Genomic DNA, 27,202 nt, shown 5'->3' on the forward strand with positions numbered 1-27,202 from the left:
AAAGCGACATCTGAGAGCCACTATTTTCTCGTCAATGATTTTCTTCGCCATTAGTAGTTAACTCGAGAGATGTTGAGAATCAAAGTAGGCCTACTAATCACTTGACAGTACGGCAGATCAAACCACTAAGCAAGCGTTTCAACCCAAGATATTCCGTTCATTGACCTTAATGAATCTAGTGCATCATTTCTTTGATATGGGTCGCTACACGACCAGGATTTCATCACGCTGCTGAGTCCTCTGTAGTACGGGCCTTCAACAATGCCTTCGACAGTGAGGCTAATTCTAGGCCTTGAGACCTTTGTCATCATGACTCATTCTCTGCTGCCCCACCAATACATGCACATGTAAACAAACGATCCTCGAAGTGTTCCAAAAACGTAACTCGAGACATCTAGCGGATGATCCCCAGCAAGAGATCGAGAACAGTGAGAGCACTTCTTCTTCGATCCTACTACCACTGTCGGCGACAGTCGACAGTCGTCGGTAGGGGCCGTAGGGGCCCTCTATTCTGAAGGCCGTTCAAAAAGTCTTTCTCTTTCCGTCGGTCTCCATTGGTGTGTTGTGACTTGGGCTCTACCATGGAAGTCCGCATTTGCATCCCGTCAAATTAGTAAAGAAGCAAGCAAGAAGCGCCTCTTCCTTTAATCAACATGGTTAAGTACAAACAGCCCAAGAAATTGTATGACCTTTGTCATAAATGGTTTTGCGAGTACTTGGGCGACAAGGTCATGAGTGCGGGCCATGACAGTATAAGTAGTGCCAAACATCAAACCCTGAGTCTAGTTCGGGTGAAACTGAGACCCTTCTTTGTGGAACACTTACCCGTGGTGGTGAGATCCAGTCTCTTGGAAGCGACCAGTGAGTTCCTTCTGCAGAAATCGCTCTTGTCTGGCGTGGATTGCGATTATGGCAGGTCCATTTTGTACTTGCTCTACCTTCTGCTGAGTAAGGAGGTGAAGCAACTCAAAGTGACGTTGTGTTGCTATTATGGATGTCGAGATATGGAGGGCGTTTTGCGATACATTAAAAAGAACGGCAACGCCCTGGAGCATCTGGAACTTTGCCGATCGTCATTGCTGCGCATGGATCCTTTATTGTTCCGCAATGTGTTAACATCGGCTACGAATCTCACCTCTTTGGTGGTGAGGAACATTTGTTCTGATGCCATGCTCAAGCTGATTGGCACCCATTGCTATGCATTGCAGTATCTGGATATCTCACATTCCAAGCAAGTGTCAGATCTGGGGATCGAGTCTCTATGTTGTCAGGTACAAATTCGGGACAAACGTGAAATGTCAGATACGGAGCTTCATGAGATTCCATTTCGAATGGTTGACCAAACCTCCACCACAATCACTGTCCAAGAGGATTTTGGAGATACTGGCTCCTCGTCCGTGGGCTGTGTCGGAAAGATGCCCTCTTGGCGGGAGTTTCGTCAGAAAATGCGGGATTATTTAATCACTTCCGATCAGAATCGGAACGAGGAGTGTCTAGTGGAAATTAAACAAGTTCATCATCCTTTGTGCTATACTTTGAAGGCCTTTGATATCACGGATACGAGTGTGACCAACTCCGGATTGCTCATCATTTTGAAGAAGATCCGAAAGATTCACTCATTGGGCGAGTACAGCATCTCGGACAACTTCCTCCGGAATCTCAATGTGGCGTCCATTGTGAATTCGGATCAGTTTGAGTTGAATGCAGTCCATTCACGAAAAGTTACCGGAGCGGGAATGCTTAATCTAGTACGTGTGATGCCCAAAATCCGATCGTTGACCTGCTGGGAACCCCAATTCGACATCGGGGAGCTCAGCTGCTTGAATGGCCTCAAACAGTTAACTCTATTGCGATTGACATTTGCGGAGAACACGGTCCGACAAATCATGAGCTTCATAGAGGAATCGGAAGTGGTTCAAATTTTGGACAAGATCTGTCTAGAATTTATCGTGCACGAAGAGTATTTACAATACAGTCGCTCACCGAATATGCAAGAGTTCGACATATCCCGGATTTTCGAATTTTGCGACAATCTCAAGGTGTTCATGATTGAGTTCAAAGACAGCCTCCTCATGACGCCACCAATTGGATTCATTCTCAAGAGACATCCGCCCAATTGCCTATCATCCATGGTGCACATCCAGTTGGGTCAAGTGGTTCAAAACAGCGCAGTTTCCGTGATATTGGCCTTTTGTCCCAGCTTGAAACACTTTCATTGCAACACGTGTCCGGATCTGACAGATCATGAGCTCCACATCTACGCTATGCAGACCGTTTGTCGACACCTGGAATGCTTTTATGTGTACGAAGCCCCTTGTTTGACCTTTAACTCGTTCCAAACACTCATCGATTGTTTTCCGGATCTCCAGAGATTCGGCAACCTCACTCGTTGGGCCATCAATTGCGAGGGCATTCAAAACGTGGTTCGGACTATTCGAGACAATAACTTTGAAATCGAGATCTTGTGTGGATCTCACTGGTTCTCCTCAAAGTGTTCGCAATCAGTCCAATTGAATTGCTATCATCATAAATCTGTCTTGCCCGGATCCGCTCACTCCAACTTTGGAGGAGAGCTCCATTATCCGTTTCGTCATTGGATCAACGTCTGAATACCCGAGGGTTGGTCGTGGCCGACACCGCCAAAGAAAAATAGAGTATTTGCTAAGCTCTCACTGTTTTCATACATTCAGAAATAATATGATTGACCACTTTTACACAATTATTTGTCTTTTATTTGTACACACGTGTTCATGTAGTAAAAGGTTATTAGGTAGTAGTACCGTACAAGTCGTCGTCTCATACATTCGCTCAGATTTATGGAAAATACACTTTTGTTGCAATCGGTAAGTTATCGTCGGAAATTATTCGTCCCTTAATTTCTAACATCGTAAGATACGTTTTAAGTTTTGTTCCCAAACCAGTTCTTCACTCTCGGTGTTGCAAGATCACTTTGTAAGCTTGAGGATTGCGGATAAATCCGGTTCCAGCTTCATATTGTGTCTTGATTTCCCGTTTGTCTCCCGTGGGCAATCTCAAAGAAAATGTATTCAAGAAATTGGCCAGGATCAAAAAGATGGCCATATTAGCCACATCCTCTCCAGGACAACGCCTTGTTCCTGAAGTATGCAAGTTGCCGTTGAAATCATTGCCTTCATGAATTGAAGCCTCTGTCTTGGTTTAGCTTACCGATTCCATACGGAACAAAGCCCTCTTTGGCATCTACAAATTTGCCGTTTTCGTCCAGGAAATGAGCGGGATAAAACTCGTTGGGCTTCTTCCAATAATCCGGACTTCGATGGCAGGAGGTCATGTTGGCGATCACATTTGTGCCCTGCAATGTTGAAAGTTTTTAAGTCCAAACTTTGATGCTCCTAACAGTTTGAATAAAAACCTTTGGTAGGTAAAACCCGTGGAAATCCACATCCGCCACCGTTTTGTGAACAAGTCCATTGGGGGTGATATCAGCGAATCGTTGAATTTCGGCGACGGTAGCGCGAGTAAAGTGCATACTGTAAGATGGAAGTGAATATTTCGTGTAGGAAACTTATTGAAGATGACTGAGAACGTATTTCTCTAATACTTGTGACGGTCCTCCCAAACGATATCCCTGTTTCGCTCTCCCAATTCGTCCATCTCGTCTTGAACTTGTCTTTGAACGTCCTTGTGAACGGATAAGATCCGAATAGCCCAACGAAGCATGGTGGATTGGGTTTCGGATCCAACCACGAACATTTCCCTCAAAACAGCGCCCAAGCCATCCTCTGCAAACCAGATCATTGTTTTGTTCGCAAAATTTGACACGGGTTTTGATTATTTCTAATTTCTAATCTTACCTGTGAAAGACTCAGCTCCCTCTCCTACCTTGGCCAAGTAAGCATCTTGGAGGTCAGCTCCCCGATTACCTCTATAAGCCTCCTTATGCTCTCGAATCCATTTCTAAATGAAGAAAATCCACACTCTTAGATAGCAATCGACTAAGAAATGTTGTCTCACTCACTTGTGAAATGTTCAAGAATCGATCTCGGTGGTAGCGGCCTTTCTCCATTTTGCTAATGCTTTCCGGGACGATCCTCGAGAGGCCAGGGATGAAGGACATGATTGCAGCTCTGGACATGAATTGAGTTATCTTATCAATGCACTCGTACACCGATTGAAACTCTTGTTGTTGAGAATGCAAACGGCGACCAGAGGCAATGGTCCAGAGAATATTGATGATGGACACATTGAACCGATAGCTCACGGGTAAGGGCTCGCCAACCTAAACGCGTTGGATAATCATGTTAATGCTTACAGGATGAGAATGCAGCTATAACAGGCAGATTCGTACCTTTTTGGCCAGATCCATCTTCAGGTCATGTACCTCATCCAGGATCAGATCTTGAAAGCCCAGATTGCCTTTGCCTTGAACGAGCTCCACCATGTGGTTGTGGAAGAAGTTCCTTTGCAACTCCCAATCTTTCCCTTCTGTAGTGGTGATACCGATCTTTCCTTTTTGGAAGAAGGTCCCCGAGAACATGGAGGGCCGACCCGAGAACTCCTTCATGGAGAGAGCCTCTTTGATCACGGGATAAGAGTTGAGGACCACGCAAGGGGATTTGCCCAAGAACACACTGAACACGTCCCCATAGCGCTTGGACAACTTGTCGAAGCTTCGTCCGATGTTCCTCACGTCCAGGAAAGGAACATAGCCAACCAGCGGCAAACTTGGTGGTCCTTGAATATGGCATATTGAGATCTTATTTGTGTTTTAGCCAGACTTTTGGGGGTTGCATTTCCGTCGGAGTCGAGGGTAACTGCAAGTGAGTAGGGGCGCAAATTTGAATTTCTTACCCGGCGGAAAATTGGCGGGTCGAACTGAAGCCTTGATCACGGAAATAACGAAGATCACGGCCACTGCCACTCCCACCAATTGAAGGGTCATGAGAATCATGTTCACTTCTCTAAGGCGTTATTGGCTCTTCTTCTTCGTCTCCTTGGAACGCTGTTGAAGGATTGCACCGAACAACCGTTCCCAACCCTCGAGGAAAAAAGGGACGAAATCCCAGTCCAGTCTAATCTCGTGGAAGATTAAGTCAGACTGGACACTAAAGTGCACGCACCACCAAAACTCAAATCTGGATTCTATTTATTTCTCTAGAGAGAAACGAGTTCAACTTTGAACCCCTCATACACGATTACTATCACTAGCGTCTATCATGAGCAGATTCAACAGTTCGTCTTGTCCAAGGCGACTAATCACGAGCTATGAACACAAGACATCCCGACATTTTAATCTTGAATTGTTGATAACTTGCACACTGGAATTCCACATACACTTCTATCGATAATATCATTTCTTGAATCAAATCGTTTATCTTTATGAATTGATTACGAGGCCAACTAATCAGCGACTCCTTCCAATTAGATGGATGCATCGTCCGTTAAATTTTGGATACGTTTTGCCACAGATAAGCGAAAGAGGCAATTAGTTCTTTCTCCGTCTATCTGACCTGCAATAGTTGGAGCATTTAGGACAACCATATCAATATAAGTACAATACCTTTCCTAGACCATGTCATTGGATTGTTAGCCTACGCTGTCTTGGATCAATAGATCCTCTGACACAACCTATGTTCACGTCGTTGACTATTTCAGGAGTCGAATCGTCACTACAGATATAGAAAAAGATTTTTCAGACAAGTTATCGCTCTTGAAAAAGAGTCCATTTTTGTGCTTGAAATGCTGGGTCTGAGGATTGAGCGTCTAAAAAATTTTGTTGAGAAAGGTCATGGAGGAGAATCCAATCGGGGACTTATCTCATGTTAGGAAACTCCGCTAGCCCTTACTCCACATGTTCTCCCGCTTTCATAACTTTTTATGCAAGCATACAAGACACGGTTGAATCGTAAAAGTCTAGCCGATACCGGAATGTCTTTTTAAAATCTTTTGACTTCAAACGAATGAAGCAAATGAAACTGAAAATAAGACCATATGAACAAATAGCTTGTACTCAGAGTATCCTCGTTTCCCGCTTCAGTTTGTGTTCCCTCTCTTGGACCTGCGTGAAAAGCTCCAAAGGCTGAGGGGGCAATAGCCTCCTTTCACTCTCAGTAATCATACTGTAAACATGTGTTCCTTCAGTCGACTGAGTCAAGAGTAGAACTACTTCCAGTTGCCATGTGAGTATCGACATGGTACGAGATTTTCGGAATTATCTGAAGAGCGACTACTCGTCTCCATCGGAACTTAAAATTGTCCGAGAAATGAGCATCAGTTGAGATGTTGAAACATCCCCAATTATCCTTCACCGAAACACAAAATGTACCTATACAACGTCCAACATACAAGAACCGCTTCCTCCTACCCATGGACATGAATTTCACCTGACTGATATCGGTAGCACAAGACCGATGTGTTTGGAGTACATTGGTGGCGAGTCTGAAAATGGTCGTTCTCTTGCAGACGAGAATGAAAAGGAAGAGGAGGAAGAGGAAGAGGGTGAGGCTGGTACCAAACTAGAGACTGAATGGAGAAGCAGGCAAGCACGACGCCGACTCGTTGGTGGACAATATGGAGAATTCTTGTGGAAGAGACAGACCACAAGAGAAATCTAGAGCTGCTGACATGCTTGCTAAAGATTTTCTTGAACGAAATAACATGAGAAATATCTGAATGAATGTCCAGTGACCAGTGACATCAAGCTCAATTATGGCGCAAATCCAAGCGAACAAGTCCAAAGCATACACTGCAAAAATGAAGTCTTCCAGGTAAGCTTACAATAATCTGTTCTGTTTGGACTGGAAATGCATAATTTCATTCATACTTCAGCCCGGTCAAGAATACTGGAGCAGAATGGTGGATCGTGTTTGGGGCTATTGTCTTGTTTAATCTGTGGACCCGTTTGCACAAAGTGGACCAGCCCGAATGGGTTTGTTGGGATGAAACCCATTTCGGGAAGATGGGATCATGGTACATTAATCGAACATTTTTCTTCGATGTCCATCCACCCTTGGGCAAGATGTTCATCGGAGCCGTGGGATATGTCACTGGATACAATGGAACATTTCCATTCGAGAAACCTGGAGATCTATATCATGACCATAACTACCTTGGGATGCGAGTCGTCAGTTTGAAAAGGCTGGTTTGTTCATGATTTCTTGCCTTCTAATCTTAGTTAGTTTTTACTTTTCAGGCTTGTACCTTATTGGGAGCTTGTCTGACGCCTTTTAGCTTTCTAACCGTGTGGGAACTCACTCAGTCCATCACAGCCTCCGCCTTTGCTGGCGTTTTGGCCTTATTTGGTGAGTCCTTTGAAAGATGCAAGAATTTCGACCCATTGCTAAAGGCATCCTCTCTTTTTAAATTTCAGATGTCGGGATGCTGATATTGAATCAATACATTCTTCTGGACCCCATTCTGCTGTTTTTCATCTCAGGATCTACCTACTCGATGGTCAAATTTCGGTCTTACCATGAACGGCCTTTTAGTGTGGTTTGGTGGACATGGCTTATCATCACTGGATTCATGTTGGGCGGAGCTATTTCTGTGAAATTTGTGGGACTTTTTGTCATCCTCCTGGTTGGGTTAAATACCATCGAGCAGTTGTGGGAGATTCTTGGGGACATGTCTCAACCCATTTCCAATGTGATCAAGCATTTCCTGGCCCGAGCCGCTTGTTTGATTGCCCTACCCATTGCGATGTACATTTGCTTGTTCTTCATTCATTTACAAGTCCTGTATAAGTCGTAAGTTCAGTTCCCTCAATAATTCCACTTCTTTTGACTCAGATTCAAGAAATATCAGCTTTATGAACCTACTTTTTTTAGTGGAAATGGCGATGGCCACTTCTCCAGTTCGTTCCAATCGGCTTTGGTGGGTAATGTCCTCCATAATGCGAGCATGCCTCGTCATCTGGTTTTTGGTGCCATCGTCACCTTGAAAAACCACCGAACTGGAGGAGGATATCTCCATTCCCATTTCCATCTGTATCCCGAGGGCGTGGGAGCTCGTCAGCAACAGGTCACAACCTATGCCCACAAGGACGAAAACAACAAATTCATAGTTAAAAAGTGGAACGACGAGGCCCCCAAGATTTACTCGGACGAGTACGAGAAAGCGGAGGTGGATTTCGTGAAACATGGCGATCTCATTCGCCTGGAACATGTGATCACGAAAAGAAACATTCATTCCCATGCGGAGCCTGCTCCCATTTCCAAGAAGCAGTTTCAGGTCACCGGATATGGAGACGTAAGCACTTTAAACTTGGCCAATGTCATGACATTCGCGATTGACAAGGAAAATGCGATTTGATTCAGGACGGCATTGGCGATGCCAACGATGTTTGGAAAGTGGAAATTGTCGGTGGATCTGAGGGTGACGTGGTGGAAACGGTGACCAGCAAGATCAAACTGCATCACTATTTCATGAAGTGTGTCCTGACTTGTTCCAATAAACAATTGCCTAAATGGGGATATGAGCAACAAGAGATTAGTTGTAACCCAACCGTCCGTGATCCCAACGCTTTATGGAACGTCGAGGATAACTTCTATCCTAAGCGTGAGTTGCTCCTTGCTTATTTCAAGTCCCCCAAATTGTTTATACATATTTTATTGTTCCAGTACCAAATGTGAGCTTTCAAAATTTCGCTCCGGGATTTGTATCCCGCTTTCTGGAGTCTCACGCTGTCATGTTCCAAGGTAACGCCGGACTCAAACCCAAAGAGGGTGATTACACATCCAGACCTTGGGAGTGGCCCATTAACTTCAGGGTAAGTAATCACCGAGATCTTGCTCAATTGGAACTTCAATTGGAAATGTATTGCAATCTGGCTTTTCAGGGCCAATTCTTCTCCGGCAACGACCACCGGATCTATCTTTTGGGGAACCCTGTCATTTGGTGGGGCAATATCATCTTCTTGGGCCTCTTCACCGCAACTTACATATGGAACTCGATCTTAGCTCAACGAGGTCATGAGGATTCTCTCGAGATCCAGACCCAGAAAAGTCGGACTTTGTACGCCGGAGTGTGGCTCTTCATTGGCTGGGCTCTTCATTACGTTCCATTTTGGGCCATGGGACGAGTGTTGTACTTTCATCACTATTTTCCTGCTTGCCTGTTCTCGTCCATGCTGACCGCGGTCATCCTCGAGTATATCTTGAACACGATCCTTCATTTCATTCCCGAGAAGTTGGTCAAAGTCGTGTACCACACCTTTATTGGCATCTTTGTTGGAACATTGTGGTATAGGTAAGCTTAACTTACAGTTCCATGTGTACGCGAGATTAGAACTAAAAGTCTGACATGTGTAAACTGCCTCTTTTTTCAGCTTTCATTTGTTTTCGCCATTAGCATATGGAATGGAGGCCACTCCAGGCCATATGACTAATTCTAGTGTCCATCACCTTAAATGGATCGCCTCTTGGGAATTCTAGATGTGTTCCAAAACTTGTTGATATTTCAAAAATGATATTAGACATCATTTTATTCTTTTGTGAAATATAACGATCTTATTTCGCCCAAGTTATCTTCCTTTGCATCCTTATACGTTATGGGTCGACTCCTCCGATTCAACCAGATCGAGAATGGTTCCTGTGGTTTCTTTCCCTTTTTCACCTGAATCAAAATTCGTTGGTGGTTGGCCTTGATCGGTCTAAAACAGAAACATACCCTTACTTGCTTTCGAATAGAATACCCAAACTCAATCTTACTCGCTCAAAAGTTGACGTGTCGTCTTGGATATCGCTTTCATAATCGTCAAATCCTTGATCTTCTGGTTCACTTTTAACTCGTTCCACGTACATTTCATCGAAATCTTCCCAGAACGGTATTTGCTCACGGGTCAATCGAGATTCCTGTGCTTTCGAAAGATAAAGGCAAAGTAGACACATCAAGGTATGAGCCCTCATATCAATTCCAGGTCGAATTTGTCACTCCCGACGATTCACCAGTTTTCTTTCATTCGAATTTCATTGCCATCGTAGACTTGTCCATAAATTATTTCTTGTCCGAGTGCAAATTCATAGGAGATATTAAAAATCTCGGATTCTATTTCAAGAGCCTTGCCAAAAATGCGTATTTCTTTAGTCGTCGTGTTTTTATCCAAGAAAGCTGGAGAAACTTTTTTTTCGCTCATTGAGCCAACCAAACCCTCTCTTTCTCTTTCTCGCTCCTGCTCGCTCTATGTTCCAACCATGGACGAGAAGTTGAGAACGACGGCCACGTTTCGACCACTTTGAGTGGTTCATGTCGGGAAGCGAGCCGCCAATGAGGTTTTAGCCTGTGTGATCCATAATTAATGCACTTGCATTCCTTCTGCTCTAAATCTATCGAAACGTCACAGACCTGAACTGATCGGAAGACAGCTAAAACAGTGTATGAAAATGAATGGAACCCTGGTAGCTTTTCATTGTAATACGGGGATGTCAGAATACAAAAAAAATGAGTGAGTATTTCGGGAAATTTCCAATCAGAAATGTGGAGGCAAAGGGGGTTTCAATTTTGATTAGCTACACATATACACTAATATGGTGAAAGTTACTGGTGTAAGCAAATAATAAAAGGGGTAATTACGTTGTAAGGTTGCACACAATGGCTTAAATAATACTGGCATTTTTTCTCATGCCTGGCCAAGGGAGCGTTTTCATATTTATACACCTAGTTGTGCTGGTGTTTTATCAGTGAATTTATTCTATTATTTAAAGCAAACGTTGTTTGGTGGCCGTAAATTCTATGGGTGTCTGACACTTCTTTGCCCTCATGATCGTTTTCCGATTGGTCCTGAAAACTAAAGGAGGTAATCCAAAGTTTATCTATCATTATTCTCCCTTTGGTTTGTGAATGACGAAGTTGGAGTTCCTTTCCTTTGAACAATCAATTTGTACGGATTCCAAGGATGAATAGATATTTCAGCTCGTAAAAGCAATGGATCTCCAAATGTAGGCTACACGCATGAACATGCAAAGTGAATGAGACCTTGACGATCCCATTCCAACGTTTTCATGACTCTTGGAGAAGGTATTTATGGAGCTTGTTCATGTTGGCATAACTTAATCATTGGTATACCGAAATTATGTTGGCATTTATTGTCTGTGTCCGATTGATTTTGGGTCTTTCGCCCTCCTTTATGTTTGTCAAGGTTTGATTGTTTGACATCCCTTAAGCTAGCATTCATATTTCAACTCACGGGTTTAATCTATATACATGAGTATTAAGGCTGTTAGAAAATGAGTAAATAAAGTGCCCACTAACGTAATACAATTTGTTCGAAAGCTAAAAATTCTGCCTGAAATATCAATAACTTTNGTTTGTCAAGGTTTGATTGTTTGACATCCCTTAAGCTAGCATTCATATTTCAACTCACGGGTTTAATCTATATACATGAGTATTAAGGCTGTTAGAGAAGGTATTTATGGAGCTTGTTCATGTTGGCATAACTTAATCATTGGTATAGCGAAATTATGTTGGCATTTATTGTCTGTGTCGGATTGATTTTGGGTCTTTCGCCCTCCTTCATGTTTTTCAAGGTTTGATTGTTTGAGATCCCTTAAGCTAGCATTCATATTTCAACTCACGGGTTTAATCTATATACATGAGTATTAAGGCTGTTAGAAAATGAGTAAATAAAGTGCCCAATAACGTAATACAATTTGTTCGAAAGCTAAAAATTCTGCCTGAAATATCAATAACTTTGAGATAGTAACGGACCTTTAACCTTGAAGACAAGATGGGTCCTGTTCTTCTCTAGTGCTCTGAGGCATTTTTTTAAATGGAGGAACCAAGGGGAAGAGCTTCTTGATGAAAGATGGTGACTAGCTGTTCTTATGTGGAAGAAGGTGCAAAGTACATTTTCAAGCAAACTTGCAAGAACTATCAAACTAACTAACTCACAAGGTATGGCTCCATTTTGCATGATTTCAATACTTTTGATCAACTAGTTCTGTACTTAGCTCAATTTAAAGTCCAAGAAATCGATTGACAAATTATAGATTTCAAGTCGCGGCTATGCATTTGACGTTCCTCCAAACTTTTGTGGACAATATACTCTTATAAACGAAACGCATGTATGACAAAGTGCAGTCATCGGGGCTGTCTTATTCAGATTGATGCTCGTCAGGTCTTTGTATTTCATCTGAGGAAAGAACCAAAAACTCAATTGGGCGTGAGCAATGAAGTATGAAACTGAAAAGATAAACATAGTAGTTTGTTCCAAGAAACATGAAAAAGTTAAGGGCTGCAATTTATGACCGACGAAAAACACTCAGTAGTCACCGAAGACCACTATTAAAAGTGACAAAGCAGGACGGACCTAACGTTTTATCTCTTAAATGGCTTTCTGGCAAGTCCAGTGAAAAAAGGCGGTAATATTTTGAAATTTGATTAATGGCCCGTGCCAAGATTGGCCAAATTCTTGTAGTTTTACAAAAAAAGAAGGTACAAAACCCTTTATTTAAACGAGGAAATAGCTTTGATACAAGGAGCTTAACGAATCAGGACAGCATCTATTGAATGTCGTCATATCATGAATGTATAAGGACACTGAAGAGGTGTACGCATTTTGACCTGCCTCTTGTGAAAGTAAAGTAGTGCCCCATATAAAGTAATTCTTGGATTGACATATCAAAAGGGCTTTAAATGACTCGTTTGGTGTTGTCGAGCAAAAACTCCTTTCCTTTAAGGAAGTGCATATTAACTCATTTACATGTTGCCTTCCGTATAACTTGACGTCGCAAACAGCTTGATAACTCCATTCTGGGAAGTGAGTCATCTGCAAGGAGATTCAAACAGATTCAATATTCCATGGAAATTTTGGGACGAGTGTGCGTAAATGGATCAAGTAGGAAATAATTGTTTTGTCTTGTTTCCGTCAGTATATTTTGAGATAATTGAGTATTCGCCTTCAGTGTCAACTCAATGTGGAATCAATATTGCAAGAATTTTAGTGTACAGATAGGTGTTATCTATGATCTGAGCAACAAGTACTTCCTTCGCATGCATCTCCTCTTCAGCTTTGCTAGCAAAAGACCAGGATGTATCAATAAACATTTTTGTCGATAAGTTGGGACTGAATTCTCAAACATTGCCATGTTTGTTATCCCTTAAAAACAAATTGTCAACAATCTAGCCATTTTACTCCATAATTTGTCTCATCTAATCAATCGTTTAAAAGCAACCAAACGAAAACCAAATCTCTAATCGTCTTGGCCTTTATCTGCAGCGTTGCAGCGCATCTACGTACTTGTCACGAGTTCGTCTAAGGCTGATCGAGTAAGAGGAATGCCAATTCCCTTTGGTTCCCTCTGTCCTGTTCCCACCAACAGGCACTCACATACAAAAACACGCGCACGCTTGTTGTACCCTTCCTATGTGATTGCCGGGGCCAACCAACGCCTATAGGTTCGTACCACATAACTATATCAACCTCGTGGTCTTCAACAGGCTTTTAAGCACATCCACACACATCACACACGCCCTCAAAAGAGACCAGAGGTCGAAAGTTCCCGGGGGAGTGCGGATCCATGACTGGCTGAGCGAGTAAGTGAGTACATACACGAATATTTGTTGGCCTTTTCGGTTGTCCGTCCTCATGAACCAGGACCCAATCGGCTTCGGCTTTTACGGGGCCTTTTTCTCGATCACGCGTTCGGTTTTCACTGCGGAAGCCTTGCTTAGTCAAGCAAGGCCGGGACCGAAATAAAAAAAAAAGAGTTGCTGTGGATCCGTCGTTGGTGATTGAAGTGCCTTCAGTGCGAATCCTGAACAAGGCCAGTGTGGAAATTGTTGCACATTGTGACCATCAAGTAATTATTCGATATGGGTTGCGGCTCAAGCACACAAGTGGGAGCCACTGATAATCCCACGCCAACAGATGAATTGGACGAGAATGGGTCGAATTCAGGCACTAACCCTGTCGATGGACAAGTTGTGGATGTCGAAGGTAAAAGCTAACGTTTCGAATGTGTTCTGAACCTGGCCAATTCTATACTTGGGCAGAAAAAATAGTTTTACCTGAATTCTGGTTATTTTTATCCAGCAACGGTTGTAGCGTATCAACCATGCTGATTGGCAACGTCATGTTTCTCCAGTCTGGTGACTATCGACAGTAATAGATAATCGAAAAACCAAAACCATAGCTAGAACGATTATTGACTGAAAAATAAATGAGCGACTTCTCCCTGTGGCCTCAGACTTGGACACGATTCCAAGTTGTTTCTCTGGCAAAGTGTGACCACAACCACGACAAGTAGTGAGTGACTGACAACGTTTCAAGTAACGAGCTGAGTAAATCAAACCAATTCCCAGCCTATCATATCATCAACATTCCTCTGACTCAGCCGAGAAAACGAATTAGACCAATCGTATGAACAGAAAGACGAATGCCATATGTAGGTTTGCTTCTTGTTTTGGGGTAAATTGGAGCTATAATTCAGCATGTTTATATGTTTGTTTGTTTGCTCACGTGCTAAACGAACTTTCATCACTCAAAATCATGATGATTTATCGAAGGCCCTACCTATTATGCCTCATGGGCCTCAATTCGAATCAGCTCCAATTGAGAATAAAAGGCCTGCACAACAGGAATATCGGATAGGGAAAAGGGGTTTCTTTCTCTGTGCCCTATCCTCTGTTGTTAGAATTCTAGTCGCAACGGTTCCAGCCATTCACTAAATATTTCATCCTCTGTGTCACACGTGTGCGTAGGTGGGTCTCCTTCATAGTAGTATTGGAATCAAAGCTTGGCATTTGCACAGTCTTCACCTCCCAGATCCTTGGAACAGATTCTAAACGCGTCTGAACTTCGATTGGAGTGGTTCAAAATTAAAATTGGTCTTGAGCCAAATCTCCAGTTTACTTGAAATATTTATGAACCTTGTTGAATCAACGAGCTTTGATTTGAGATTTCTTTCACTTATGATTCCTTACATTCGTAAAATAAGGCATTTTTACCCCGATTGGTGTGTCCTCTATCACCCATCAAGAGGCCATTCCTCATTTCGGATATTAAATTCACAATACTTGTACAATGGTGTGATTATTTTGGAGTTGGAAATAATCTAGATAAGCTGAGTTGTAAAAGAACGTTTTGAAATCATATCATTATTGATTATTCGATTATTCTTCTGATCAAGGAAAGACAGCGGTAAATAAACATGTAACTCCCCTCTACGTTATGCAGGTGAATCGAATGGAAACCTTCTGGACAAATCACCGTTACCCCCAATCAAAGCAGGCGATAAGGACAATCCTCATCCTACGGACGAGACCACGACCGATGGAGTTTTGCGTCCCAAAACTAGCAATCCTAATCATCGATCGCCTCGTCGATTACCCAAGTTAACTGGACCCATTGGCAGCTTGCCCCAAGTCGAAGACATGAATGAGGACAGCTCTGAAGAAGTAGACACCACGGAGCGAGGTGTGGGAACAAATTCCAACATAGATAGTGCATCCATCAGATCTTTGAACACCTTGAATCCAGAGAAGGACACGGAAGGAAAAGAGGATGACGACTTAGACGTGGTTGCCACGCCTGCCATCTCTGCCAAGGGCTCAAAAACCTCGGTGAGATCAGCTCAGCCCACACCTGTCCCACCTTCATCTAAAGACGGTTCCACATTGTCATTGAAGGCGGAAGGTGAGGCTGAAGAGGGAACGGCAGAAGAGAAACCATCACGAAAATCATCCTTGCACTCCACTAAGAAATCGACGTTGTCGTTGCGAAAAAATTCGTCACATTCATTACTAAAGTCTTCGACTTCATCAAGAAGAGCCTCTTCGACCTCGAAAAACGAACAATCGGAGCATCCGGATGAAAGTGTAGAGGCGCCGGAAGTGGGAAATAGTTCGCGTAGAGGATCCTCAGAGGAGAAGGATGACGATCCCACGCCCCCTGCGGATGATCCCGCCAACAGTGGAACCGAAGAAGAGGGAACACCTCCGGAACCAGAAGGGTCAGAAAATGGGGAAGAACCAGCGGACGATCCCACCGACAGTGGAACCGAAGTAGAGGGAACACCTCCGGAACAAGAAGGGTCACAAAATGGGGAAGAGCCAGAGGAGAGTGCCGAGCACGACGAGAACGAAGCCATCGAAAAGGCAGAAGAGCAGAACGAACCAGAAGATGAAGGCATTCACGAAGGTAAGGAGGCATTCCTGATGAAAGACAATATCATTTGTGCCCTCTGTTTTAGTTCACGACTATCTTTTGCGTTATGCTTATCGGTTAAATTAGTCTTCTTAAAGGTTTAAACAGCATCCTTTCAAATTATTTATTTTTTCTGGTTGTTACTGAGCATCTTTAACTCTGGGACAACACAAACGTACTTTGCTCTTAAAGCATTGTGGGGATAGACCTTGTAAAATTCATACCCATACCAGATATTACAAAACCTTTTTGCTTAGTAGTAGCTTTTTGATAGTAGTAGTAACAAAGAATCACATCTGACAATTCCATCTTCAAACATTTTGAGCTGTAATTTATTGATTTTATAACTGAACTCTACCCCAAGCTCCTTCGACCCTTTTTCACCTTGTTTGTTATATAACGATTATAAAAAGACTTTGGTTTCTGAATTCTGAATTGTGACAAGCTATAACAGAAAAGAGAAAGAAGATTTATTTTGTGTTAAAAACCGGCCATCGAGACCTCTAATATAATTTGTTGTCTCTTATTTTTTTCACAAGGCACAAGGAAGCAAATGCATACAATTGCAATTCAATCCAGGCAAGGGACAAAAACCCTTTCAATCCTTTGCTTTTCACTTTTTTTGCTAAGAGTCTTTAAAACTCGTCGGCGTTTGAAAGTTTAAAACCAAATCGTAAAGCGATGACACAAAGGCCTACTTGAACGTATCACTCTTAGTTATTGGTAGAAGCCGAGTTGGATCCAAGAAACGAAGGAGCAACAACCTTTCCCTTCAGCCTTATTGATTTTTCATGTGAGACAGACAAGCTGTTTCTATGAGTGATATGGCGAAAGGATACTTTCCTAACAGGAACGTCACGGATGAGTAGCCATTGACTTTACCAGCACCTTTTAAATGATGCGTGACTCTCTCGTGCAGTACCTCGAGGATTTGGCTCAAATTCCCCTTGAAAAGTGAAGGGAAAACAAGCAGCTGACGTCATTCTATTGAGCAAAACTATAGACCACTTGGCCTTGCATATTTTAAATTTGTCATTTACTTCAATTTGTCGCTTTATTGAAGCAAATCGTATTCTGATATTGAGCAAAGATATTGGTACAAGGACAGAACTGCACCAAAAAAATGACATTTTTTGAGTTTTGTAACACAACTCCACTCGCTTATTGAAAATTGCATTCGATCACGGTGCGAGTTGGCCGGATGTTTATCTAGGTTTTCCCTTACAAATTGCCCGCAAATTGCTCAGAATCAGGGTGCCGCACAAAATTTCCTCTGAAATCCTATACTTCTCATGGCTAATAAATAGGCGTATACTTAATTTCAATACATATCAATCTGCTTGTTTCAGAGAGTGAAGACAAACCTGCCGATGGTGACAAAATTGCAACTGAGCTAGCCGATGCTCCGCCAGAAATCGACAATGAAACCCCCATGACTGCCAATGATCTGGGAACCGCTGATCCATCACGATCAAACAGTGCTGTACAAGTCTCATAACAATCTGGTTATCAAACTCGTTTCATTCGAGGGCCTGCATCGTAATGGAATGGGCGGACTCTCAGCTAAACATTTGAAGCCACCACCAATTCGGTTCGATCAAAATTTTAGATTAAAAACAGATTGGACAACCATTTCCATTCGATTGTAAATATCTTTTTCTATTGTTTTGGTTCAGTGATTCCGCACCGAAATATGACGACAAATAAACACAATTTCAAACACCAAAATGGGACTCTCCTACTGGTCGATGTATTAAATCCCTTCCAGAGGATGATCCAGTGGGTTTTGGTCTAGAAACTTCTTCTTCATATGTTTTTTGCTACGAAATTGTAGACGCCTTGGCCGTACAGCAGGTGGGTTTTGGTCTAGAAACTTCTTCTTCATATGTTTTTTGCTACGAAATTGTAGAAAGTGGTGCGGAATGATTCGCAGTCCACCGGTCAAAAATCCAGCCATATCCGAAAACGTACCATGGGATTGAATGGTGTGATTACAAGAGACCAATACTCCCAAATCATTACCAATTGCGTCTGGATCCGTTCCATTATTGTTTCCCACGAAATAAACGATATCTTTGAAGGCCTTGAGCTTGGAAATTTTCCTTTTTCCCCACTCCATATCATCACTGACAAAAATGAACACCACGTGATGAGTCTTTTCAAACTTGGCTTGGAACAGACTCATCGCCTCAATGTAGTAGTCGAGAGTGAGAGGGATCATATCGTTTTCTAATTCGTAGTTGATATGATCCGTCCGGCGGCAATGGATGCCAACAAACATCATTTCTTTTTTACTTGTCTTTGATTTCTTGCTCACTTTTTTCAATTTACCCATGTGTTCCATTTCAACTTGTGTTAGAATGCGTTGACCGTAGTCAAGAAACCTAGGTCGCAATTGCATATCCTTGCGGTACTCCTCGTAGAATCTCGGATGGTTTATCGATGACACGGTCTCTTTAACATCGGCACCGTTTGGATAAATGTGAAGGAAGCGGTTTCGGTTCCATTTCGGATCTCGAAACTTCTCCATGGAGTCCCAAAATACTTCCCAACGAGCGGCACATGGTTCCGTTTAGTTAGGCTTTACGTCACGCCAAAATTCCGGACCCTCAATGAATTCAGCGGTAGTGACAGGAAATTTGATGGCCAGATTGGGTGGGACCCGCATCCTGCCAGAATCCGGATCTCGTGGAAATGTGTGTTTTTGTCCTGTTTTCTCATCATAGAATTTGGTCACCAGACGTTCAATCTCTTCCACAAATTTTCTGTAGTGCTCTGTAAATCCGCACACTTCGTCTGAGACACGAAATCGCGAATCATAAATGAAATATCGCCTCAAGTATTCTTGGGTTTCCCCGGTGATGAGCGGCTCGATATCATAGGTTAAACTCAAACCGAGGGATTGAACATATCCGTAGTAATGATTGCCCAAACGTCCTCGAACTGGTTTGCACACTAAAGTTTTAGAACCACATTCTTCCCGTTCATCAACGCAAAACTCTGTAGCGGCCAATTGCGTAGAATATAGTAATAATGCCACGGACAAAAGGTATCGCAGTGACAGAAGTGATATCATTCTGTCATTAAATGGAACGCGTCCATACCTTTTTCGGTCAATTTCACGAAGATCTATTGAAAATCATCGAAGAAAGAGCCGAGTACAACGATCGCTACCTGTGCATATGTCTCGTATCTGTTAGATGCTCGACAGTGCAAAGACATCGGTGCCTGGGCTTGTCAAACCTCCTGTGTAATAGGTGAGGTGCTTCTCCCAAGATAGGCCACAAGTGAACGACACTTAGAAACTATTGAGCACGGCATCCAAAAAAGAACAATGATTGAGAAAGTTATACATTTTTCGTGCATATTCCTGCTTCTAAACTCGAGCTACGGTGACCAGACCGAGGGAGAATTGGTAACAGATCACCCAAGTTGTGATGGGGACCGGTGCCAAAGTGAAGAAAAACCTGCCAAAACAAATAAAGAGCGATATCATGATTTAAAAGACACAATAGAGAGCATCCGCAAATCCTGTGGAGAAATATGTGATACCACTAAAACCGGTGTGCCAAGTAAATATTATAATTTCATTGAAAAGGACGTGGATTGCGATGCCTTTTTCCAAAATGACAAGATCGACCTTCCCTCCGATTTCCTGGAACCTCCCGCACGGATCCCTAAGTTCCTTCAGAACGACTTTAGCTATCAAGGTCGAGTACCGCTCAAATTAGACTATCGAGATGATTCCCAAGGGAGCACGCACTGGTTGAATTGGACCATGGCGATGATGGACTGGCATTTCAAGGGCTTCAAAGAGGGCAGATTGGCCGGCAGTTACGGCCGCGACAACGCCCAAAATATCTTCCGTCATTTGAGCGAACATATGAATCTCACTGACAAACACGTATTGATCGTGGGATCTCAGCGGCCTTGGATTGAAACCTTGGCCATTTCAGCGGGCGCTCGACATGTGACTACCATGGACTACGTCAAAATCACCAGCGAGCACCCCCAAATCACAACAGTCCTTCCACAAGGCTTGATTGACCTTTACTTCGATGGCACTCGTTTTGATGTCATGGTGACCTTTTCCTCGGTGGAGCATAGTGGATTGGGCCGATATGGGGACAACCTAAACCCTTGGGGTGATCTGATGGTGATGGCTCGGACTTGGTGCTTGATGAAACCGGGTGGACAAGCTTTGGTTGGAGTTCCCACGGGCCCCGACCAAGTTAGGTTCAATTCGGCCAAGGTCTATGGAGATTTGATGTACTCGCATTTGTTTGCCAATTGGAAGCAAATCTACACGGAGACGGATTTCTCGGAGTATTCCGAAGATTGCTATTATTGCTATCAACCTTTGCATATCGTGGAGAAATGAAGCACGAACTCGGATCATTGTTAACAGCTGATCTTTTTTTTTTATTTTTACTATTGATTTGTTAGGGTGTTTTGGTAGGTTTTCTTTTGCTTTGGAGTCTACTGGGTTAAGTTCATTTGAACATCTAGCTACATCAGTTCACAACACATTTTCGAATGACTAGATGATCAATTGTACACAAATTGGTTGAAATTCGAAACGGAACGAATTTTTTCGTATCGGGTTCCGTTCGGTAATGAGTTTCGCTAATAACTAAGCGACAAATCAACAATGAATGCACTTGACGAAATAGCAAAGAGGTACGTACAACAAGGAGGATGAGCGGAGGATCACCACGGGTCGTTTCTTTGATGATGGAAACAGCTAAAAGTGCCGATGCTTCGATTGAACTACACGGATCAAAACTATCGAATGAGTTTGAGTTAGGTTTCCACTTCGGGGAGTCAATTCACAGCCACCAGATCACAGCCTTGGGCATTTTTAAAGAAGGGAGAGGGCGGGTGGTTATGAGTGTTTTTTTGCATCGGAATCATCTGGACCCATCAATCCATGATCACTGCAATCACAACCATCATCCCGTGGGTAGATGATACCACCCAATCAAGCCACGCCACTGTCGAATTGGTGACGTTTTTTCATCTGGAGTTTGGGGGTGGTCGTGGTTGACGTGGAGATGGTGGTGGAGTGATGCTCAGGTCCGGACGAACTGGTCGTGGTCAAGGTGCTCGCCCGAATCAAGCAATCTGTACTCCGGTGGTCCAAACGAGGCGTGTTGGGCACGGTAGATCCCGGATTTCTCATGCTACTTCGAGTGCTCTGGTTCCGAGACAAGCTACTCAGTTTGGGTGTGGCCGGAGCGGTTAGCACCCCCGGGTTGTTCCGTCCAATCATGTTCATGTAGTCGGCAATGAGAAGAGTGATTTCCAGAATCTGGAAAAAAATGACCCTGATGATTTTTCGCTCCCAGTCGCATCAAGTTTGATTGTAAGTGTGCGGCAAAAGCGGCTTGAAATAATCTGCAATTCCAAGTGAAACAAGCGTTTTTTCCAAGTCTGAGAAGAAAATCAAATGAATTGTTTCACGTTGGATGGCTCTCATCCCAAACATTGTTAACGTTAGTAGCTTATTTTAGCACTTCTTTTGTCTTCATATTTTGCATCAAAACATCAATTCCAAATGCGGGTCCAAGTCATTGAGTATTCATACTCATGTCTCTATTATAACGAGTTGTCGAGTTTCACAGGATACAGCACATCTTGCATGAGATTGCAATTTTCAATGTTGTGCTGCACATTAATTTGATCTACTTGCAATTGCCCTTCTGCGTATTAGCACAAAGCACCCCAAACGATAACAACAACCACTGGGGTTAATGACCCACCTCAGGTTTCCGAGTTTGAAAGAGAAGCTTGACAGTGGGCGTGGTACCACTGTCTGCGTTGGAGATCCCGTCATTCGAGGCGCTGCCCGTTGCAAGATCTTCGCTCGAAATGACCAACATGAAATCGTCTTGACAACCCCCAAAAGTCACAATGGAGTCGTACGAGTATCGAACTTGAAATTGCATGGACGTGTAATCCAGGACTGAAATGCCGTCTTCGTGAACCGCCAGCCAAACATCGGATCGCTCGTTTTCGGTGACAGCCTATAGAATACGAGAGAAAGAAAGTAAAATCAAGAACTCGAGGGTGAGGAAAGAATGAACTTTGGCAAGTCAAGGTGGAAAAGTAGGCAAAAACATACGTATTGCGGAATTCCTCGCCTCTTCTGAAAATCAATGCCGTACAAAAAGTTTTCTTGCCCTCTAGAGATCTTTGACACGCAAAATTGGGAACAGGTTTTTTTATTTCCTCGACTGATCTCCTTCGAATCAGACGACGAGTCCACTGTTGATATAATTTTATCAGGTCATGATAACCCAGTTTTTGCTGGACACGGCAACAAACCCAAAATCTCCAGTGAGCGTTGTGTCTTTAAACGTTGGAGGGTAAGATCAGCGAATTACGACTAAAACTCGCATTTCCGCAGCTAAACTCAATCACCTGAACTTGGAAGAGTTTGGCCCCGAAGAATTGCCATTTCCTTGTACATGTCAGAAAGATCCTGACGCAGTCGGAGGTGGTCTTGCCCTTGAGCGAGGTCCATTTCTCCATGAGATATTGTTGGAAGGCATTTCGCTCATCCGAGTTGGCCGGAATTCCGTCCAGATAACGAGACGGATAGAACCGTTCCAAGGCCTCAGGAGCGAACTTTGACGTCTTCTCTTTGTTCAGGTCCCCAAAATGGATCTGTGGAAGGCAAAGAAAAGAATTGAACAAATGATTGGAAGATCGTTTTCTTCGCTCAGATCGCCATTGCATCTCCACGGTCCTTTCCACAATGGTAATCGAAAATGGAGAATTCAATGTTTCCGATATTCGAACTATATCAAACTCGGAACAAAATTCTCGCGCTCAAATTTGACCCAATTGATTCGATTTAACTTTAACGACAACATAGAGAAAGGGATCGAAAGGGAGGAGTACCTGGGCCATAAGAGCAGTGAGTTCAAAGGCCAGATCCTTGTTTAGGGGAAACTGCCCGTTCACGATTTGTTTGCTGACTTGATAGGCCAGGAGAAGGCGTTCCCGGTCGCCCTCGCCAGATACGTTGCGTCTCCAGTACATACGATTCCGGTAGCTGAACCGGATCACTCGCTTATTCTCGAATTTGCCCAGGCCTTTCTCGCGAAGAGCCGTCTCCCATCGAGAAATCACGTCACAGACCTAAAAAACAACGTTGAATATGTATGCAAGGAAAGAAATTCACATTTCACACTTTATCATGACTGCAATCCATTGGACGGGACAAGAGAAACGAGAAAGGTCAAAATTGAATTGGCTCCTGAGATTTAGGCTCTCGTTATACGACCTTTAGCCAGGCTATTTAATCGCATTTTCCCTTGGTCTCCCCTGACGGCAATAAAAGCCCCCCCCCCTTCTCTCTTTCTCTTTCTCTCTCTCCCAATTCTTCCTTCCGTCCATGGTCCCAAATTGCAATCACTCGAAGAGGTCTGGAACACGACGAACCTTTTCATCTAAATGCAAAGCGTGATCCACATCAGTATCAATCGGATCGTCCGAGTAGATGGCAAACCCACTCTGCTCGCCCGGTCGACACCCGATATCCTGATTCAACTGGCTCATGAATTCCGCAATCGTCGTCGAGCCATCAAATCCGACCACTTGGTACGTGTCATTGAGGAAATGCACGGGCAGAGCATGAGGCAGAGAATGTTGGTGGGGATTTTTGAGCAAAATCGAGAGAACCTCCATGCGAGAAGGTCGAGCTTGTCGATGGCCTTTATATACGGCTCGCTCGAGGGCGCGATTGCAATATGCGGCGTATTTCCCCGACTCCGTTCTATAAATGGGATGAGTAATGAAAAGTTTTATGAGCTCATTTCCTTTTTTTCGTCTGATCAGTCATACTTGGAATTCTTATTCCGTTTGAAATGAGTGCGGAGAAACCAGAGAATTTTCGAGTCCTTGGGCACGAATATGGACACAGCCAGCGACATGAGCATCCAGCCTTGAATGAACACACAATTCGATGGATTTGATTTGGAATCGCCACCCATGATTGTGGGCGAACTTGGCGAGCTTCCGATCGTTGACGAGGATTTCTGAGCCGAGTTCGCGTCGCAAGTGAACAACTGCGTGGCATTCATCAAGAAGGACTGAAATCAAGAGAGACAACGTACTGTAAGTTGTACATGTGTATTGTATGCATGGGAAAACATAGCAAGTGAAAGGTGGCTTTCATGACTAGTCCGAGAAAGTTGGGCGAGCAACGAGAGGCGGTTTAGCGCAAAAATGATATCAACTCTTGATTTATGGATTATGCAAATGAAAGGCAAGGAAGGCTCCTTCCACTCTTTTTTTCGATCTCAAGCGTATGAGCCTGGTCGGCCCCAGAAACGACGATGTGCCTCTTTCAACTACAGAAGGCCAGCATATCGTGAGTGTAATGGCCAGAGTGGGAAATGGATATAAAACGGTGAAGCACAAAATTACGACGGACAGCAAAAACGAGACCAGATGGAAGAACGAACGAAGGAACGAACAAAAGAACGAGGTGAGGTGAAAGTGGAGCAACAAGCTTGGCTAACACTCACCAACGCATCGAGTAAAAAAAAAAAAGCATTGTTGAAAGGCGTTGGCCGCCAGCATCNTCTGGCACTTGCAATATACCGTATCAAAAAGGTCGCGAAATAATTTGCCGTGCACCCAAAACGCAAGTAACTCAAGCAAAACAAACTTCGAATAAAGCGTGTGGCGAAGCAAAACTTACGCGAGGGTGCTTGATGTTGCTCGAGTGCTTCTTTACCTGGACACCGCCTTGTTTGGTCAAGCCTCCCGAGGAGGCGTGACCACTCGGAACTCGGGCCGTTTGCTTGATTAGAGCGCAGAGCAACTCCGGCTGAAGCTCGGGTACGTCCAAGCATTGTTGAAAGGCGTTGGCCGCCAGCATCACGTGGTAATCGATTCCCGCCGAGTCCATCACCACCGAAGTAAAAAGCTGGAGGCTCTGAAAGAGACGAAAAAATGGAACCAAATTCAAATGAGTTCTGTCAAAATGGAAGAGCGTCGTAAAGAACGGCCAGGAAATTGAGGCGATCAAATTTAGGAGCGAGAAAACCGTCCTCTTACGTCTCAAATGCAAGTGTCTGACAGTGTGGAGATGATGACAGAGGGAAATGGTTCGTTCCATATCCCGATGAGCCTAACTGATACCGTCTCCCAAAAGGGCTCCAGATGAGGCTCGCCAACTCAGGCAGCCGCCTTGATGAGCACTCCGCAGAGCTCCGCTTTCATTTCCTCCCATGTGATACGGACTGATTGAACACTAGGCTGCTATGCAGTACAGAGCCGACTAGTTAAATGAGGCCATGTGGCCTCCAGGGACTCTGTTGACTCGCTCTCAGGGCCTTGATACGCATTCGAGAAATGACAGCGAAATCTGAGCTCGAGACGGGTTGTTGGATTTGACAAGTCCCATGTATGTTTCAATCAGGATTTGAATTCAGAATAAATGAAATGCATCATCATATTTACTAGTGTGATCTAGTAGGCAGTTTAAGGTAGTGAAGTCTTGGCTGCTTTCACCGACTGGTTGACAATTGTTTTTTTTTTCTTTCTTCCAGACACAATTGTAGTGCGGACTCGCCAGTGGCAATGATTTATGATTCTACAGTCGTTGTACAGGCCGATGAAGCAAAACGGCATACATATGATCGTACAAGCTCATAGGGGAGAGTTCCTCGAGACGTCTGATCGAGAACATGTGAAACCATTTTGGAAAGCCCTTCAAAAACAGACGGCCATCTCGAGCAATGAGCTGGTGTGTTCGAACCGTGACCTTGGCAAGATTCCAAAGAGCTACAACTCCCACTAACCTCTGCCAAAAGGGCAAAAATATCCCTTAGTTTACAACTTGCAACTGCATGGCATCGTAAAAACTGAACCCATCCACATTTTCTTTGCTACTTCGCGTCCACTCAGTGCAATCGTGGAAATGCAATTAAGCCTCTTGACTGAAGTCCATAAAACCCCTCCTGACGGGCTGGTTCTGCGTGATTGTCTGCACGATCTCACTGAGGCGGAAAATTAAAATCCTCTCCAGGCCCGTCGATTGATCCGAGGGAACATGCCTACCTTGAAAAGCTTCAAGGCCTCCGCCTGAAGTGTATCCGACGTGAAGGTTGTCAAAGGCGACGTGATGGGATCTTTAGAATAAACCAAGAGGGGATGTCGCCATAAGGCGGAATTCGGGTCACCATCTTCTTCCATGAGTTTCTGAACGAGCTGCTCAAATTGCGTGCCAGCCTTGGGATTGCCGCCACTGACCACCGTGAGTTGGTACAACCATTTCTCCTTTTCGTATTTATTGCCGAAAATCAGATACGTGGGATCCTGTTGGACGTGGTTGGGGAAGATCCCAATGGTGAGCTCGGAAGACTTGTCACCTAACCCATCCTCGGTCTCGTCCGAATCTGAATCGGAAATGTGCTCCACTTCCTCCACGTGAGTGTCTCTCATGTTGATTTGACCGGTTGGAGCCTGAAATAATATGGAATAAAAGTTAATTTACAACACGGAATTTATGTTGAACAAGAAATTCTGAACAGCTAATGTTGGGTCTTTCATTTTTTGGGTAAAAACAAGTTGTTCCATTATTTCTTACCTGGTCATGAGTGGATCGAAAGTAGATGAACATTTTTCCGAGCAACACACACCAACATTTCTTGGCGTGACCATGCTTGACCTTAACCAGCCATCCTTGAAGTGTGGGTTTCTGGTCGTCTCGGCTGAGCAAGAGCTTGAGGGCATTTCTCTGGATAACATTTTGCAGCACTCGGACCCACTCCTCGACCAGAGAATGTGAATCTGCCGTCAGATAGAAAGTCTTATTGGCCGTGGCGATCTCAAAAGTGTTGGAGCCCTCGGTCCTCGATACCCGACAAGATTCGTCAAGCAGAATCAGACCCTGAGGCTTGCGATGAGTATCATGCTGGAATGAAAAGAAGTACAAATTGTAACCCAGTACCTACGGTAAGTGGAGCAGAGTGGGCCTCTCTTGCTTTGAAATGCAAGCAACTTGTCTACAACAAAGGTCACAGAGAATGAAAGAGAGATCACTTCAAGACAAGGCCCACGACA

The 27,202-nt window shown here is 43.8% G+C and overlaps 6 protein-coding genes and 1 long non-coding RNA gene across 19 annotated transcripts in view; 4 read left to right on the top strand and 3 right to left on the bottom strand.

Moving 5' to 3' along the window:
• The first annotated feature begins 17 nt into the window (after window positions 1-17).
• LOC131883743 (uncharacterized) lies at window positions 18-3,057 on the top strand. Its single transcript, XM_059231292.1, has one exon. The coding sequence runs from the start codon at window positions 654-656 to the stop codon at window positions 2,607-2,609; it is 1,956 nt and encodes a 651-aa protein (XP_059087275.1). The 5' UTR covers window positions 18-653; the 3' UTR covers window positions 2,610-3,057.
• Window positions 2,710-5,259, bottom strand: LOC131883746 (cytochrome P450 2L1-like). The gene is made up of 8 exons (XM_059231296.1): window positions 4,831-5,259; window positions 4,328-4,713; window positions 3,998-4,258; window positions 3,834-3,936; window positions 3,581-3,761; window positions 3,392-3,509; window positions 3,187-3,331; window positions 2,710-3,116 (listed from the first exon to the last, which is right to left on the bottom strand). The coding sequence occupies exons 1-8, from the start codon at window positions 4,928-4,930 to the stop codon at window positions 2,926-2,928; spliced, it is 1,485 nt and encodes a 494-aa protein (XP_059087279.1). The 5' UTR covers window positions 4,931-5,259; the 3' UTR covers window positions 2,710-2,925.
• Window positions 5,260-5,846: 587 nt separating this feature from the next.
• Window positions 5,847-9,498, top strand: LOC131883742 (protein O-mannosyl-transferase 2-like). The gene is made up of 9 exons (XM_059231291.1): window positions 5,847-6,746; window positions 6,808-7,102; window positions 7,172-7,280; window positions 7,349-7,724; window positions 7,806-8,226; window positions 8,295-8,535; window positions 8,598-8,746; window positions 8,816-9,225; window positions 9,305-9,498. Exons 1-9 carry the CDS (start codon window positions 6,688-6,690, stop codon window positions 9,408-9,410), a joined length of 2,166 nt encoding a protein of 721 aa, XP_059087274.1. The 5' UTR covers window positions 5,847-6,687; the 3' UTR covers window positions 9,411-9,498.
• LOC131883750 (uncharacterized) lies at window positions 9,443-11,168 on the bottom strand. The gene is made up of 2 exons (XR_009373645.1): window positions 9,687-11,168; window positions 9,443-9,628 (listed from the first exon to the last, which is right to left on the bottom strand). It is a non-coding gene; the product is annotated as an uncharacterized LOC131883750 (long non-coding RNA).
• Window positions 11,169-13,078: 1,910 nt separating this feature from the next.
• LOC131883747 (cell surface glycoprotein 1-like) lies at window positions 13,079-18,116 on the top strand. 3 transcript variants are annotated; one of them, XR_009373643.1, is made up of 4 exons: window positions 13,079-13,912; window positions 15,152-16,114; window positions 17,470-17,899; window positions 17,975-18,116. XR_009373643.1 is itself a non-coding variant. In XM_059231297.1 (3 exons), exons 1-3 carry the CDS (start codon window positions 13,789-13,791, stop codon window positions 17,616-17,618), a joined length of 1,236 nt encoding a protein of 411 aa, XP_059087280.1. In that variant the 5' UTR covers window positions 13,079-13,788; the 3' UTR covers window positions 17,619-17,908. The 3 variants fall into 3 exon arrangements, 1 of the variants encoding a protein (XP_059087280.1); XR_009373644.1 differs by lacking the exon at window positions 13,079-13,912 and adding an exon at window positions 14,213-14,360; XM_059231297.1 differs by lacking the exon at window positions 17,975-18,116 and having other exon boundaries at window positions 17,470-17,908.
• A 1,317-nt stretch (window positions 18,117-19,433) lies between these two features.
• LOC131883748 (uncharacterized) lies at window positions 19,434-20,526 on the top strand. The gene has a single exon (XM_059231299.1). It carries the CDS (start codon window positions 19,455-19,457, stop codon window positions 20,499-20,501), a length of 1,047 nt encoding a protein of 348 aa, XP_059087282.1. The 5' UTR covers window positions 19,434-19,454; the 3' UTR covers window positions 20,502-20,526.
• LOC131883739 (pleckstrin homology domain-containing family H member 1-like) overlaps window positions 20,516-27,202 on the bottom strand; it is a 59,769-nt gene continuing 53,082 nt past the window's right edge. For 9 of the 11 annotated variants that reach the window (XM_059231280.1, XM_059231284.1, XM_059231279.1 and 6 more), the window contains 9 exons: window positions 26,727-27,053; window positions 26,198-26,602; window positions 24,834-25,070; window positions 23,972-24,219; window positions 23,570-23,903; window positions 23,027-23,266; window positions 22,544-22,789; window positions 21,883-22,146; window positions 20,516-21,431 (listed from right to left, as the gene is read on the bottom strand). In XM_059231280.1, coding sequence (XP_059087263.1) covers window positions 21,102-21,431; window positions 21,883-22,146; window positions 22,544-22,789; window positions 23,027-23,266; window positions 23,570-23,903; window positions 23,972-24,219; window positions 24,834-25,070; window positions 26,198-26,602; window positions 26,727-27,053 — 2,631 coding nt within the window. In that variant the 3' untranslated portion in view covers window positions 20,516-21,101. The remainder of the gene's footprint in view (window positions 21,432-21,882; window positions 22,147-22,543; window positions 22,790-23,026; window positions 23,267-23,569; window positions 23,904-23,971; window positions 24,220-24,833; window positions 25,071-26,197; window positions 26,603-26,726; window positions 27,054-27,202) is intronic. The other 2 variants (XM_059231290.1, XM_059231282.1) reach the window with 1 other exon arrangement.

This window comes from Tigriopus californicus, chromosome 7, assembly GCF_007210705.1.
Source record: "Tigriopus californicus strain San Diego chromosome 7, Tcal_SD_v2.1, whole genome shotgun sequence".
NCBI classification, from domain to species: domain Eukaryota; kingdom Metazoa; phylum Arthropoda; class Copepoda; order Harpacticoida; family Harpacticidae; genus Tigriopus; species Tigriopus californicus.